The following is a 16,336-nucleotide window of genomic DNA, read 5'->3' as shown; positions in this document are numbered from 1 at the left end:
GAGGCTTCTAATGTTAACATGCATGAAACCAAGGCTATTACGGTCACAGAAGTCATCAAAAGAGAGCGCCTGGGGAATAGGAGTGGAGCTAGGCACTGCAGGGCCTGGATTCACCTCTACATCGCCAGAGGAACATAGGAGGAGTAGAATAAGGGTACGGCTAAAAGCTATGAGAATTGGTCGTCTAGAACGTCTGGAACATAGAGTAAAAGGAGGTTTCTGGGGGCGATAAAATAGCATCAAGGTATAATGTACAGACAAATGTATGGTAGGATGTGAATACAGTGGAGGTAAACCTAGGTATTGAGTGATGAAGAGAGAGATATTGTCTCTAGAAACATCATTGAAACCAGGAGATGTCATTGCATGTGTGGGTGGTGGAACTAATAGGTTGGATAAGGTATAGTGAGCAGGACTAGAGGCTCTACAGTGAAATAAGCCAATAAACACTAACCAGAACAGCAATGGACAAGACATATTGACATTAAGGAGAGGCATGCTTAGTCGAGTGATCAAAAGGGTCCGGTGAGTGGAGAGGTTGGTTGGTGATTTAGACAGCTAGCCAGGCCATCGGTAGCAAGCTAGCATAGGATGGAGGTCTGTTGTTAGCCACCTCTTGCGTTCTGTCAGTAGATTAGTGGGGTTCCGTGTGGTAGAGGGGATTAATCCAAATCACACAACAACAAAAATAAAAACAATAGATATAGTTATAGATGCCCAAGAAGAAAACATAATAATAATAAAAATAAATAAATTGTCCGATTGTCTATTCAGATAGAAGCCGGTAAGATAGCTAACGGTTAGCAGGCCGCAGATGGGCGTTCAGGTAACGTCGCGACGGAGGAGCCAGCCGGATCTCCTTCGGGTAGATAACGTCGGCAGTCCAGTTATGAAGGCCCGGTGGGGCTCCGCGTAGGCAGTAGAACGGGTCCGGATAGGTGACTGCAGCCCAGGAGTGATTGATGGAACTCAGGAGTGATTGACGGAGCTGGCTAGCTCCGGAATAATTGATGTTTGCTCCGGAATCGACGAAGGCCGATAGTCACACGGATAGCAGCTAGCTAGCTGTGAGATCCGGGTATGAATGTCCAGAGAGCAGTCGAAATCCAGGGACATGGAGAGAAATTGGTCCGGTATGTTCCGTTCCGTTCCGAGCCGCGCTGCGCCGTACAGAACTGGCGATAGATTTTCGAGCTAAAGGATAGCTGATGACAACAAACCGTGGTTAGCTGAATACTAACGATTTGCCAGTAAAGAAGCTAACTAGCTTCTGGATTAGCTTCTGGCTAGTTTCAGGCTAGCTTCTTGGAGGATTACAGATTTGAGGTAAATAATACTTTTTTATAAATATAAATTGGTGAGGCGGGTTGCAGGAGAGTGTTTTGAAGATGAGTTGATGGAAAATAAAAATGAAATGTATGTGAAAAAAAGTTGTAAATATATATATATACAGGACACGACAAGACGAGGACAAAAGACGTCTGAACTGCTATGCCACCTTGGAGATGAAATGTATGAAGAAGTCTATTTCATAGCTATGTTATCCACGAGCTAACCTCACGACGGAAGTAAGCATTGGACCAGTCGTACGTGCTGTGATCATGGTTCATGACTTCTAATAACTTTACTCCTGAATGGAGGGTTCTATTTATTAGTGGCATGTGTGTTAACCGTCAGAAAAGTGTTCTGGAGATTCCGATCCCCATGTTGCACTCTGAGTGACTCCTATGTCGCTGTTGTCAAGTTTAATTTGATTGGTTAGGTCACTAACCTTCTTACTGATTGTAGCTGGACTGACTGTTGCTGGTATTGGTACTGGTACTCAAGGGGACCAGTTATCCTACCGATTTATTCTGAAATATTATCCTACCGGAACACATGATTAGAGCATTTTACTAGTTGTATTGTAGTTGAACCTACACATGGCAATTTATATATTTTTTGTCATTTGTTTGAAGTGGAGGTTCACTGGACTTCTTCTACGACCAGTGTGGTACACCTCAGTAATATCTTAGATGTGTTCTAAGATTGTCCCCGTCTAGGGGTCCGTCTTTTCCTCACTGTTCTCATAGGTGAGTTTACAACTAGATTTGTTTTATGCTCTGACGGTCTTGTACGGTGTTGCCCATAGTCTCGACACCGCAACCAGCCTCGATGAGGCTCATCAAGGGTCTGGGCTACTATTCCTTCCCTTTGTGTCTCAGGACACCCCACCAGTGTTGGTATCTGAGGTGCAAACGAAAAGGTCAGACCCTATGTATGAGTTGTCAGCGACCGCGTTATGAGAATGGTACAGCCATTTCAACCAAATCTCCTGGTGTTTGTGCTTCAAAACGCTCATTGGCTGTCGAGGCCTGTCAGTCACCAATGCATCCGCGTGTGGCAACCTCTTCAGTACCTGCGAACTGAGATGGGGATATCGGTCTGTGATATCGCAAAGTGTTTCACCAGTGGAAGTCATCGGGTCAGTTGCTGGACTGACACCATTGGTGTCATTGTAAGGGGTGACAGTCCCCCACAAAGCGGAAGGTGTATCATAGGAAGCAGAGTATACTCTGCGCATTGATATTTTTCTTGCTGAGACGGCTGCAGTGCTTGCGGAAGTGTCCGAAGGTCAAGAGAAGTTCATCTCAACTACCGTATTACAGGACTGCAAGGAGGAGGGAAGTTGCTCATTCACAGAGACAGCTGGCTCGAAATCATGAAAAGAATGGTTAATCAGGTTGGCTGATGAAATGTGTCGATGTATCGTAATATAGGTTTCTAAATTTCTTTTTCCAAAGTGGTGCTTTCGACAGATACCCCTCGTGAATGACTGCATTGCAGCTAGCGTTAGGGGGAGACAGTGTGGTCAGTGAAGAAGGCACTGTGGTCTGTGACCATACCTGGTTGGTTTTCCAATCCATCAGTGGGAGTAACCGATCCATCAAGTCTGCTCCAAGTAGCAGGGATACCGATTCTAGGCTGGTAACATACACAGGGTGAACGAGCAATACGTCCTGGAAGTGTAGTTTCAGCATGACTCTCAATGTGAGAGACGAAGTAGTCTGAGTGACACCTCAAAGTGTAGTGTCACATCGTTCCAGTTTTAACCAACATTTAGGTGGTTTCAATGCCCTTTTGAGATTATCGAACAATGTTTGAGGGATGAGTGATATTGTCGCACCCGACTCAATTAGCGCATGACAAGTTAAGCAGTTCTCCAGGTCTGTTTCCAGGTATGGGCATTTAGATTCGTGTTTAGTGGACATATTCCCCACAAAGTGGAGAGGTCGTTCGCAAAGACATGATGTGCCATTTCTGTTCAGATCAACTTTTCAGATTTTGAGTGGGCTTGGCTTTAACGAAACATTTGACCTTTTTCTTTGCAACCTTTGTATCAGTCTATAGACAAAGCCTGTGGGCTTGTTTCTTGATCAAGAGGGCCCTGGATAGGATCTTGAGTGAGAGCGGGAGAAATTTGAGTTTTAACATCCTTGCTATGGTTGTTGTATCCTGCGGACCTGGTGTCCAGTAATTTCCCGTCTAGTCCTTGTGACTTTTACCCTTTTCTCAAATTGTACTCGCTATAGTTCTTCACGTAGTGGAACTTCTGGAGAACATTGGTTTATGTTTTGATCGTCCTTCAATCCGTTGTTACCCTTGTGCTCTGACACTTTGTGTGGGTTGGATGCAGGAACGTTGTGAACAGGTTGATTGTTGTAGTAGTCGTATTGATGGCGACGTACTTTACAGTTATTTGGACCGCAGAGGTTATTGGAATCATGGTTTCGTGGTATAAACCGTTGTTGTGCGTCGTCTCTCAACGCTCCAATACCTGATAATGCACGCTCTAACTGAAGTGAGTGCTCCTGGTCAAACTTCAAAACCGAGCAGTCAGGGCTCTTAGCGTTGTGAACTTTTGATGCCTCAAAAGCTGTGCTTGAATGCTCTCTGAGTTGTAAGATAGGCAAGCCAATTGGGCTGCAGGGCCCAAGTAGGTAATGAAGGTGGGATACATGTTCGACAGAAACATTCAAACAGAATGGTAACAGCTCTTCCATTCCTCTTTCAGTGAGTAGGCGAAAGTAAGCTGAACGAAGCCTATGATAGTAAGCTTTTGGGTGTTCGTTCCAAGGTTGTTTGACTGTGTTAGCCAGTGAGCTATCATGTTTGTGAGGCGCAGAACCACCAAATTCTAATTTCAAAGCTGTGGCAAGTTTAGCGTAGTCATTTAACACATGTTGCTGTTGTAGACGAATGTCGTCACATGCTATTCGACGTTCACTTCAACAGGTAAACCCTGTCAGAACCCTTATAGTTCGGGTATCCATCCAATGCGTCCTCTTGTCAGCTCGGTATGTAAGGGTGATATTCTGCTGCATTGCAGAGTCCACGTGAGCGCTTAGAGTACTTAGAGTACTGATTTTAGACACGTGAGTGTCGCACTTGCTCCTTTCGGTCTCAAACTTCTCTGTCATGGTTTGCAGATGGAGGTCCTGAGTACGGAGCGAGAGATTCAGTGATGAGATTTCTTCCGCTTGCTGAGAAATCAATATTTCCATCTTCATCACCTGAGTTCTCTCATCATTCATTTATTCAGCGACTTCAATGAGTGCTGTTGACTTTTCATCCAACTTCGTCATTGTGTTCATTAACTGATCGTCTTTGGTCTGCAGCATTTTGAGTAGAACCTTGTTAATTTGAGTAACGTTCAACAAAACTGCCTGAATGTTATCAGGCTGTGCGCGCCTGTTTGTAGATAACTCTTCAGATTTATCTAGTTTGGTGTGGACATCATCGTATTTAGTTTTGGCTATATCAAGTTATTCCTGTAGCATATGATTTTGTTCCTGTAGAAGACAATTTTGTTGAAGATTTTGTGCTTGTTCATCGTCACAAGTTTTTGAAATTACATTTAATTGTTCAGTTTTCAACCGCAGTTCCATAGCTAGCAGAATTTTTGCATTTGTCATTGGTTTCCCAGTTCTCTCCACCTGTCCCTTTGTCTACTGTTACCTGCTCGTGCTTCAGCGGTGAACTGCGGTATTAGACTGATGCCCATTTCGGATGGCAAGACATCAGGGCTAGATTGGAGAGAACCTTTACGAGGCCTGCGCCCGATGGTTGATTTTGGAGAGCGTGGTTGTCTGCTGTTTTTCCGCTAATGGCATAATTAGGGTTGGTATCACTGAGGTCACAGATCTATCCATTTATGGGTGGAGGTTAACTAATTAGTGGGCGAGTGGGGACAACCCCCTCTGATAGCTTGCACATTATTAGAACATTTGAAAGGAAAAATGGTTTTCCTAATTTTCCAAAGTTTGGTTTTGGAATATGTTGGGAGCTGCAAAGACGATTGAAATCTATTTATAGACATTAATGAACCATCAGTACTGTAGGAGTTGGACGTGAATGAATTTGAAAAAGCGAATGTAATTAATGAATCAATGATAATGATTAATCATACCTGGATAGGCTATCTGGTAATTAAACTTTAAATTAACATTGGAAGTTGGCTCATCTAGGTTACTATTGCAAAGTTTTTAAAATATCTCATTTAATTGGAAGAACCTAGAAAAGGTATGTTCGACTATTTATCTTATTAAATTGAATGAGACAATGATATCCAAGTCCTGATTGACTGGATTATCACAAAGTAACCAGTAGTTTAAATGTTAGTGTACATTCACCACTAGATTGACTTCTCCCTAAGGCCAAAGCCACATGGGATTCCCGCTGGAGGCAGGACGTCCGTCAGTACTGGGGTTTACTGAATGTGCTTTGCAAAAGCAAATTTTACTGTTTGATCTATTTTAATGATAAATCAAGCCTGTATAGGCTATCTGGGAATTAAACTTTAAATTAACCTGAGAGTGTCTCTTCATTTAGGTTAATCTGGAAAAAGTTTAAATGGTCTCATTGTAGAAAACCCAATCAATTACTTGAAAAGTAAATCTGGCAATTTCACTTGTTAGTTAAATCGAATAAGACAGATATTAAAATATCTGAAGAGTTATATTAGGAAAATTATAACTTTGTAATCTGAAGATTTTCCTTGGTGCTCCGACTTCCTAGTTAATTACATTTACATTATTAGTTTAATTACGTAATAATAATTACAGAGAATTGATTTGATAAATAATAGTTCACTTTAATGATGCCAAAGGCACAACATATTATGACGCCCCGTGCGAGGAATCTAAAATAAAATTGGACTTTGCTGTTGAAATTTATATATATATATATAACAAATTCTTATTTTCAATGACGGCCTAGGAACAGTGGTTTAACTGCCTGTTCAGGGGCAGAACGACAGATTTGTACCTTGTCAGCTCGGGGATTCGAACTTGCAACCTTTCGGTTACTAGTCCAACGCTCTAACCACCCTGCCGCCCCACGAGCCTCATCTCGGGAGTTGATAGGCTTGAAGTCATAAACAGCGCAATGCTTGACGCACAATGAAGAGCTGCTGGCAAAACGTACAAAAGTGCTGTTTGAATGAATGTTTATACGCCTGCTTCTGCCTACCACCGCTCAGTCAGATACTTGTATGCTCAGTTAGATTATATGCAATAGCAGGACACGCTAGATAATATCTAGTAATATCATCAACCATGTGTATTTAACTTGTGATTATGATTGATTGTTTTTTATAAGTTTAATGCTAGCTAGCAACTTACCTTGGCTTACTGCATTCGCATAACAGGCAGCCTCCTTGTGGAGTGCAACGAGAAAGAGGCAGGTCGTTATTGCGTTGTACTAGTTAGGTTTGCAAGATTGGATCCCCCGAGCTGACAAGGTGAAAATCTGTCGTTCTGCCCCTGAACAAGGCAGTTAACCCACTGTTCCTAGGCTGTCATTGAAGATAAGAATGTGTTCTTAACTGACTTGCCTAGTTAAATAAAGGTGTAAAAAATATATATATATTTACGATAGTTATGAAAACTTGAAATCGGCCCTAATTAATCGGCCATTCCGATTAATCGGTCGACCTCTAGTTGAGACCCAGGTCCTCAAGCTTAATGATGAACTTGGAGGGTACTATGGTGAGCTGTAGTCAATGAACAGCATTCTTACATAGGTATTCGTCTTGTCCAGATGGGATAGGCCAGTGTGATGGCGATTGCATCGTCTGTGGACCTATTGGGGCAGTATGCAACTTGAAGTGTGTCTTGGGTGACAGGTAAGGTGGAGGTGATATGATCCTTGACTAGTATCTCAAAGCACTTCATGATGACAGAAATGAGTGCTACAGGGAAATAGTCATTTAGTTTAGTTATCTTTGCCTTCATTGGTACAGGAACATTGGTGGCCATCTTGAAGCATGTGGGGACAGCAGGCTGGGATAGGGAGAGATTGAATATGTCCATAAACACACCAGCTGGTCTGTGCATGCTCTGAGGACATGGCTAGTGATGCCGTCTGGGCCTTGCGAGGGTTAACGCGTGTAAATGTCTTACTCACGTCAGCCACGGAGAAGGAGAGGGGGGAGACTGCAGTCCTTGGTAGCGGGCCATGTCGGTGGCACTGTATTATCCGTTAAGCAAGCAAAGAAGATGTTTAGTCTGGAAGCCAGACGTCCTTGTCCGTGACGTGGTGAATTTTCTTTTTGTAGTCCGTAATTGCCTCTAGACCCTACCACATTTGTCTGAGCCGTTGAATTGCAACTCCACTTTGTCCCTATGCCGACATTTCGCTTGTTTGATTGCTTTGCAGAGGGAATAACTACACTGTTTAAGATTGGCCATATTCCCAGTCATTTTTCCATTGTTAAATGCAGTAGTTGGATAGGTCCAGTCACGGGTGCATCCTGTTTGATTTTCTGCCTATAGGACGGTAGGAGCAAAATAGAGTCATGGTCGGATTTGCAGAAAAGAGGGTGGGGGAGGGCCTTGTATGTTTCGCGGAAGTTAGAGTAGCCGTGATCCAGTGTATTGCCCACATGAGTGCTACAATCAATATGCTGATAGAATTTAGGTAGCCTTGTTCTCAAATTTGCTTTGTTAAAATCCCAGCTTTAATAAATGGTGCCATGGGATATATGGTTTCCAGTTTGCATAGAGTCCAGTGAAGTTCATTGAGGGCCGTCGGGGTATTGGCTTGAGGCGGGATATACACGGATGTGATAACCCAAGATAATTCTCTTGTGAGAATTTGATTGTAAGGAATTCTTGGTCAGGTGAACAAAAGGACTTGAGTTCCTGTATGTTGTTACGGCTACACCATGAGTCGTTAATCATGAAGCATACACCCCCGCCCTCCTCCTTCCCAGAGAGATGTTTATTTCTGTCGGCGTGACGCATAAAGAAATCCGGTGGCTCTACCGACTCCGACAACATATCCTGAGTGAGCCATGTTTCCGTGAAACAGAATGTTACAATCCCAGATGTCTCTCTGGAAGGCAACCCTTGCCTTAATTTTGTCTACCTTGTTATCTAGAGACTGGACATTGGCGAGTAAATATACTCGGAAGCGGTGGGTGGTGTTCTTCAATTAGTGGAGTGTTTCCAATGTATTCTGATGGATATAAATTAGAATATACGTTTTTGACATTGTCTATTTCATTGTTGTCAGAGGTGGGCATACCATCATTGTCATTTATTTGTGCAATTGTATGCAATGTGGCAGATTGACATAGTTGGTGAGCTAGTATTTCACTGGGTGTTGTTTGAAGAGCATATTGCTTGTCTATGCTCAGGATACGTTCTGTAAACCTCTTAATTTTTTCTGTTGTCATTTTTATTTTTGGTGAACGCAATCATTTGACCACTAAGGTAAGCTTTCATTGTTTCCAACACAAAAAAAACTTTTTTTTCTCGTTTTAACTTAAAACTGATAAATGACTACTTTTTAAAATGTTTATTATTATAATTTTTTACATTTGTCACATCCCTAATGAATACACACAGGTACAGTTGTGGCCAAAAGTTTAGAGAATGACACAAATATTAATTTTCCCAGTCTGTTGCCTCAGTTTGTATGATGGCAATTTGCATATACTCCAGAATGTTATGAAGAGTTATCAGATGCATTGCAATTAATTGCAAAGTCCCTTTTTGCCATGCAAATGAACTGAATCCCCCCCAAAAACATTTCCACTGCATTTCAGCCCTGCCACAAAAGGACCAGCTGACAAAGTCAGTGATTCTCTCGTTAACGAGGACAAGGCTGGAGATCACCCTGCCATGCTGATTGAGTTTGAATAACAATTTTTTACAATTTTGCCTAAGAACACAGCCATGAATAAAGAATGGTACCAACACATCCTCCGAGAGCAACTTCTCCCTACCATCCAGGAACAGTTTGGTGACGAACAATGCCTTTTCCAGCATGGAGCACCTTGCCATAAGGAAAAAGTGCTAACTAAGTGGCTCAAGGAACAAAACATTGACATTTTGGGTCCATGGCCAGGAAACTCCCCAGACCTTAATCCCATTGAGAACTTGTGGTCAATCCTCAAGAAGCAAACAAAAACTCCAAGCATTGATTATGCAAGAATGGGCTGCCATTAGTGTGGCCTAGAAATTCATTGACAGCATGCCAGGGCGGATTGCAGAGGTCTTGAAAAAGAAGGGTCAACACTGCAAATATTGACTCTTTGCATCAACTTCATGTATTTGTCAATAAAAGCCTTTGACACTTATAAAATGCTTGTAAATATACTTTAGTATTCCATAGTAACATCTGTCAAAAATATCTAAAGACCCTGAAGCAGCAGACTTTGTAAAAATTAATATTTTTGTCATTCTCAAAACGTTTGGCCACGACTGTACACACATACAGACACTGACACATTGTGTAATTGTTTGTTATATACTCTCTGAATTGGCTGAACTGGCTTACATAAGTTTTTAGGTATACAGTATCAGTCAAATGTTTGGACACAGCTACTCATTCAAGGGTTTTTCTTTATTTTTGTTATTTCCTACATTGTCGAATAATAGTGAAGACATCAAAACTATGAAATAACACATATGGAATAATGTAGTAACCAAAAAAGTGTGAAACAAATAGAAATATATTTTGATTCTTCAAAGTAGCCACCCTTTGCCTTGATGACAGCTTTATACACTTGAAATTCTCTCAACCAGCTTCACTTGGAATGCTTCTCCAACAGTCTTGAAGGAGGTTCCACATATGCTGAACACTTGTTGGCTACTTTTCCTTCACTCTGCGGTCCAACTCATCCCAAATCATCTCAATTGGGGTCGGGTGATTGTGGAGGCCACGTCATCTGATGCAGCACTCCATCACTCTCTTTCTTGGTCAAATAGCCCTTACACAGCCTGGAGGTGTGTTGGGTCATTGTCCTGTTGAAAAATAAATGACAGTCCCACTAAGCACAAACCAGATGGGATGGTGTATCGCTACAGTTTTCCACCGGTCTAATGTCCATTGCCTGTGTTTCTTGGCCCAACCAAGTCTCTTCTTCATATTGGTGTCCTTTAGTAGTGGTTTCTTTGCAGCAATTCTCCCAATTCTCCCAATTCTCCCTGATTCATGCAAGTCTTTTCTGAACAGTTGATGTTGAGATGTGTCTGTTACTTGAACTCGGTGAAGCATTTATTTGGGCTGGAATCTGAGGTGCAGTTAACTCTAATGAACGTTATCCTCTGCAGCAGAGGTAACTCTGGGTCTTCCTTTCCTGTGGCGGTCCTCATGAGAGCCAGTTTCATCATCGCGCTTGATGGTTTTTGCCACTCCACTTGAAACTTTCAAAGTTCTTGACATTATCTGGATTGACTGACCTTCATGTTTTAAAGTAATGATGGACTGCCGTTTCTCTTTGCTTATTTGAGCTGTTCTTGCCATAATATGGACACGGTCTTTTACCAAATAGTGCTACCTTCAGTATATCACTCCTACCTTGTCACAACACAACTGATTGGCATTAAGAAGGAAACATTCCACAAATTAACTTTTCACATGGCACACCTGTTAATTGAAATGCATTCCAGGTGACTACCTCATGAAGCTGATTGAGAGAATACCAAGTGTGCCAAGCTCTCATCAAGGCTAAGGGTGGCTACTTTGAATCAAAATATGTTTTGATTTGTTTAACCTCTTTGGGGTAGGGGGCAGTATTTTGACATTCGGATGAAAAGTGTGCACAAAGTAAACTAACTGCCTGTTATTCAGGCCCAGAAGCTAGGATATGCATATAATTGGTAGATGTGCATAGAAAACACTAACGTTTCTAAAACTGTTAAAATAATGTCTGAGTATAACAGAACTGATATGGCAGGCAAAACCTGAGGACAAACCATCCCCCCCAAAATCATTTCAGTTTACCACTTTTACCTCCCATATTGCATATGAGGAGACCTAAGGGTTGATTCTAAATGTTTGACTTGTTTGGAAAAGTTTATTAGTAATTTTTGGGGTTCATTTTGTTAGCATTTTGAAGGAGGGAAAATGGGTGGATTATTGACTGAAGCGCTCCAGCTAAACTGAGTTTTTATGGATATAAAGGACAATTATCGAACAAAAGGACCATTTGTGATGTAACTTGGACCTTTTGGAGTGCCAACAGAAGAAGATCATCAAAGGTAAGGCATTTTTTTATATTGCTATTTCTGACTTGTGTCGCACCTGCCTGGTTGAAATATGATTTTCATGTGTTTGGAAGCGGGGCGCTGTCCTCAGATAATCGCATGGTTTGCTTTCGCCTTAAAGCCTTTTTGAAATCTGACACGGCGGCTGGATTAACAAGAAGTTAAGCTTTATTTTGATGTATAACGCATATATTTTCAAGAATGTTAAATATTTGAATTTAGTGTTTTTGAATTTCTCGCTCTGTAATTTCACTGGATGTTGGCCAGGTGGGACGCTGTTGTCCCACCTACCCTAGAAAGGTTAACACATTTTTGGTTACTACATGACTGCTTTGTACAATGTAGAATATAGTAAAAATAAAGACAAACCCTTGCATGAGTCGGTGTCTCAGCTTTTGGATCTATAGGCTACGCACTTGCAGATCCACTGCTTAAACGTGTAGCCTACATGTGCACATCCGTCAGTTTGGCATCGCTAAATGATCCCAGATTGTCTGGGGTCTTAGAGTAATATGTTTGTGTGGATAGGACCCAGGATATTACTCACGCAGCCTACTAGCACAGCATAGAAAGAGGAGCATTGAGAGGGTGACTGTCGCAAATTGCAGACCTGGGTTCATATTGTGCCCGAATGAACACGACCCTGAACAGTAACACCCTGGCATGTAACATAATTCAATATCCCGACAGTCACTGACAGACACAAGCTTCCCTGTGGACCCCACAGACACGCCCACCAGGGTCAGAGTGCTTGGGTGCTTTCATCACCTCATCAATATTACACTAGTCCCCGGCAGAAGAACTTAATACAGCCGTTGACAAGTGTCAAGATAAGCCAGAGTCACAATAGCGGACGTGAGCCAGTGTGACATTCTCCATCGACGGAGGAGGGTCAAATATGGCACCCGATGTAGGTTTTGGTTGCGCAAGTTTGAGAAAGCTCAAAGGGGTACAGGGTCAGTTCCATTTTATCTAGTCAATTTGGAAAGGTAAAGAGATCTGAGATATTTCCTGATGTTCTTGGTCATTTTCAAGTCATTTTATATACATACATACACGTAACTGCCAAAATAAAGGAAACCCCAACATAAAGTGTGTTAATGGCATTGGGCCCTTACCAGCTGCCAGAACAGCTTCAATGTTTCTTGGCATAGATTCTGCAAGTGTCTGGAACTCTATTGGAGGGATGCGGCACAATTCTTCCACAATAAATTCCATCATTCAGTCTCAAGTGCCGCTTCATAATCTTCCATAATTGTTTATTTGGGTTGAGATCTGGTGACAGACACCATTTTTAAACCCCCTATGCTCCTTTGAGACTACTCTTTCAAAGTCACTGAGATCTCTTCTAGACATGGTAGCCAAAATAAAGGGCAACTGGGCCTTTTTATACATGAACATAGTACAATGTTCTTACACTTACTGTCCACTCTTACCTAAAGTAAGTGTATTACTCCATTTTTTGTTTTTGTTGTCATTTGAATCTTTTGTTGGTAATTTGACGCAAACTGGCAATTTACCTTCAAGTCTTGTGACTGGAAGATATGAGTAGGTCGTACATGCTCATGACAAGTGTTACAAAGCATTATACCTGCATCATAATGGATTACACCTGCAGACTTTAAAAGTGAAGTTCAGTTTTTTGTAACAGGATGGTTCCCCACCCTGAAAGTAGTCTATGGGCCAATAGAAACTGTAATCCATGGTTCGTTTTTCTTCGAACAGTCACTACAAACTGAGGAACCAATTGACTTTAAGTTGTAAAATACTGAACTTGTCCTTTGAGTAATGAGTTGGCTGAAATTATGATTGGATTATGGGACCCCACCCTGGCTTTAACTGTCATTCCTCTTCACCCCGGTGAAGGGTCAACGACGTCATCCTGCGGGTGAATGAGGCAGACGTGCGGGACGTGACCCACAGTCGGGCAGTGGAAGCTCTGAAGGAGGCCGGGTCGCTGGTGCACCTCTACGTCCGCCGGAGGAAGCCTGTCTCCGAGAAGGTGATGGAGATCAAGCTAGTGAAAGGACCCAAAGGTACACAGCAACATCACAAGTGTTAAATCAACTAATAGTGTTACATTTAATTCAACACACTTATCCCCACTACAGCGTTAATGCTACATTAAGCTTTTTTAGAGGGCCCAAAGGTAGTGTAGGGGAGACTATTTTGGAGTTGTTTCTTAAAATCTGATTTACTTTAACACTGTAGTGATTTCAAAATGTCACACAAAAATGTACATTTGTGACATTGTCAGTCGTTTGCATTTGCTAATTAGCATTAGAAAACGATTTGTTTTAATCTCTAAATCAAAGTATAATTACACTTTTAAGCCTCAGATAAGATCAAAACAATTTTTTTGGCTAGCTAACAGTCAACTGACAAGCTAGCTAACAAGCTGTTTGGCTTGCTAGCCAGGCCTCGTATTTCCCGGTGGCACCAACGACCATGGTAAGTTGTATCTGGGACAGTTGTAACACTGTCTTCAGTGGTAAAAATTTGGTGTAATTGAACAATTATGATTTTTTTTTAACTGATATTTGGATAAAAATAAACTAAGTTGACATTTTCTTTTTATCTGTTAAGCGTGTAATATTGCCCAGAACTGAGGATCCAAAATATTATATTTTGCATTAGCATTACAAAAAGTGTACATTTTTCTGAAGTATTATCTTGGTTGCACTACCAAAGTTGATGTAAATGTGTGAATGTGTCTATGTAATTACATATATAATTTTAAGTAAGGGGTGACGTACAGCATTGCGTTACACCTAACCCCAAGCATAGAACTCTTTCCAAATTAGTCTTGTGAGAACATACATCTTGTGAGAACAATAATTGTCATCAACTATACCTCATCGTACTGATAAAAAATCATATGTTTAGATACATGCATAATGTTCTACAGGTCAATAATCAAAACTGAGGTGGCAAAAAAAAGTAAGGCTTCCTCAATTTAAATAATTGATGGATTACAATTGACCAGTGTTACAATTGTCCCCGGTCTCCCTTACTTCTCTATAGGGCTCAAATGTAGTGTACTCCATACATTTCAGGGCAAAAGGTAGTGTGTGCGATCCATACATTTCAGGGCCAAAAGGTAGTGTGATCCATACATTTCAGGGCCAAAAGGTATTGTGATCCATACATTTCAAGGCCCAAAGGTAGTGTACTCCATAGGGGTGTGGACGTTAAAGGTTTAAGCCCTTAGATCACAATATCTACTAAGCTAACAAATAGATTTTTTTTAAGATGGTCATAAAATTTATAATTTAGCCATTTGATTTTGAATTTTAGGACCCCTGTAGGTATAAAAAAAGAAAAAAGATTTAACATTGAATTTGGCCTATACTGCTGTAGCCCATAGCCCAACACATTTGCACATTGCACAGATGGTCAAAAATAAATCATAAGAAATAAAGCTTTGAAGTGTCTGTCCTATATCTGGGAGAACTCTGGGGGGGGAAAAAAGTTTTTAGACCCATGTTTTGGTACTGTTATTTGTGACACCTTTGTTTTTTTACCCCCTATGCACGTTGTTCCATTTCTACAGCCCGGTACTAGGTTACCTTCAGACGACTCCCCTGAAGCGTGTGTGCTGTGTAGAGCAAAACAACCACCAATTTCATATTTGTGAGAGCCTACCCTTTTTATTGGTGACATATTAGTTTGTCGCTCCAACGGTTCAGTCTGGACAGTTGGTTTTGGGAGAAACCCTCTTCGAAATGACGACATCTGAGACAGTTCTGCTGTAAAGCTTGTGGATGTTGTAGAGCAGAACAACCGACACTGGTGCTCATGAGAGTCACCTTTTGTTGGTGGGGACTTATTCGTTTGTAGCTCAAATGGTTCAGGTTTTACAGACAATTTCGTGACATTTTCTTGTCCGGATCCTCTCATGTAGAAAAAGACTGCTTTCACAAGAACTATGTCGTTGTAAAAAGGGGATTGAGCTGCAGCTGTTACAGGAAACATCGCGAGAATAAACACATGGGGAGCTATTCAATATTCAAAATGTTATCACCGTGTGACACTAGGGAGTGTCAATCAACTTTAGAGGTTTAAACGAAATTGGCATCCTTAACAAAAAAAACATTAAAAAAAAGAAATTCACCTTTCAGCTAGACAATAACCTAAAACACAAGGCCAAATATACTCTGTAGATGCTTAGCAAGATTACTTTGAATGTTCCTGAGTGGCCTAGTTAGTTTTCACTTAAATCTGGTTCTTGGTCACCTCTCTAACCAAGGGCCTTCTCCCGATTGCTCAGTTTGGCCCGGCGGCCAGCTCTAGAAAGAGTCTTGGTGGTTCCAAACTTCTTTCCTTTAAGAATGATGGAGGCAACTGTGTTTCTGGGGACCGTCAATGATGCAGAAATGTTTTAGTCGTGCCTCGACACAATCCTGTCTCGGAGCTCTACGGACAATTCCTTTGACCTCATGGATTGGTTTTTGCTCTGACATTCACTGTCAACTGTAGGACAGGTGTGTGCCTTTACAAATCATGTCCAACCAATTGAATTTACCACAGGTGGACTCCAAGTTGTAGAATAATCTCAAAGATGATCAATGGAAACAGGATGCACCTAAGCTCAATTTCCAGTCTCATAGCAAAGGGTCTGAATACTTATGTAAATAAGGTATGTTTTTTATTTGCAAAAATGTCTAAACCTGTTTTCGCTTTGTAATTCTGGGGTATTGTGTGTAGATTCAGGAACATTTTATTCAATCCATTTTAGATTAAGGCTGTAAGGTAACATTGTGGAAATATAGGGAAGGGGTCTGAATAATTTCTGAATG

The 16,336-nt window shown here is 41.4% G+C and overlaps 1 protein-coding gene across 26 annotated transcripts in view; it reads left to right on the top strand.

The window, feature by feature from the left end:
* Positions 1–16,336, top strand: part of dlg1b (discs large MAGUK scaffold protein 1b) — a 266,351-nt gene that overhangs the window by 155,564 nt on the left and 94,451 nt on the right. For all 26 annotated transcript variants that reach the window (XM_024435208.2, XM_042328550.1, XM_024435214.1 and 23 more), the window contains one exon: positions 13,404–13,573. In XM_024435208.2, coding sequence (XP_024290976.1) covers positions 13,404–13,573 — 170 coding nt within the window. The remainder of the gene's footprint in view (positions 1–13,403; positions 13,574–16,336) is intronic.

This window comes from Oncorhynchus tshawytscha, linkage group LG10 (assembly GCF_018296145.1).
Source record: "Oncorhynchus tshawytscha isolate Ot180627B linkage group LG10, Otsh_v2.0, whole genome shotgun sequence".
Classification (NCBI taxonomy): domain Eukaryota; kingdom Metazoa; phylum Chordata; class Actinopteri; order Salmoniformes; family Salmonidae; genus Oncorhynchus; species Oncorhynchus tshawytscha.
This window is presented reverse-complemented; position numbering and strand designations above follow the sequence as displayed.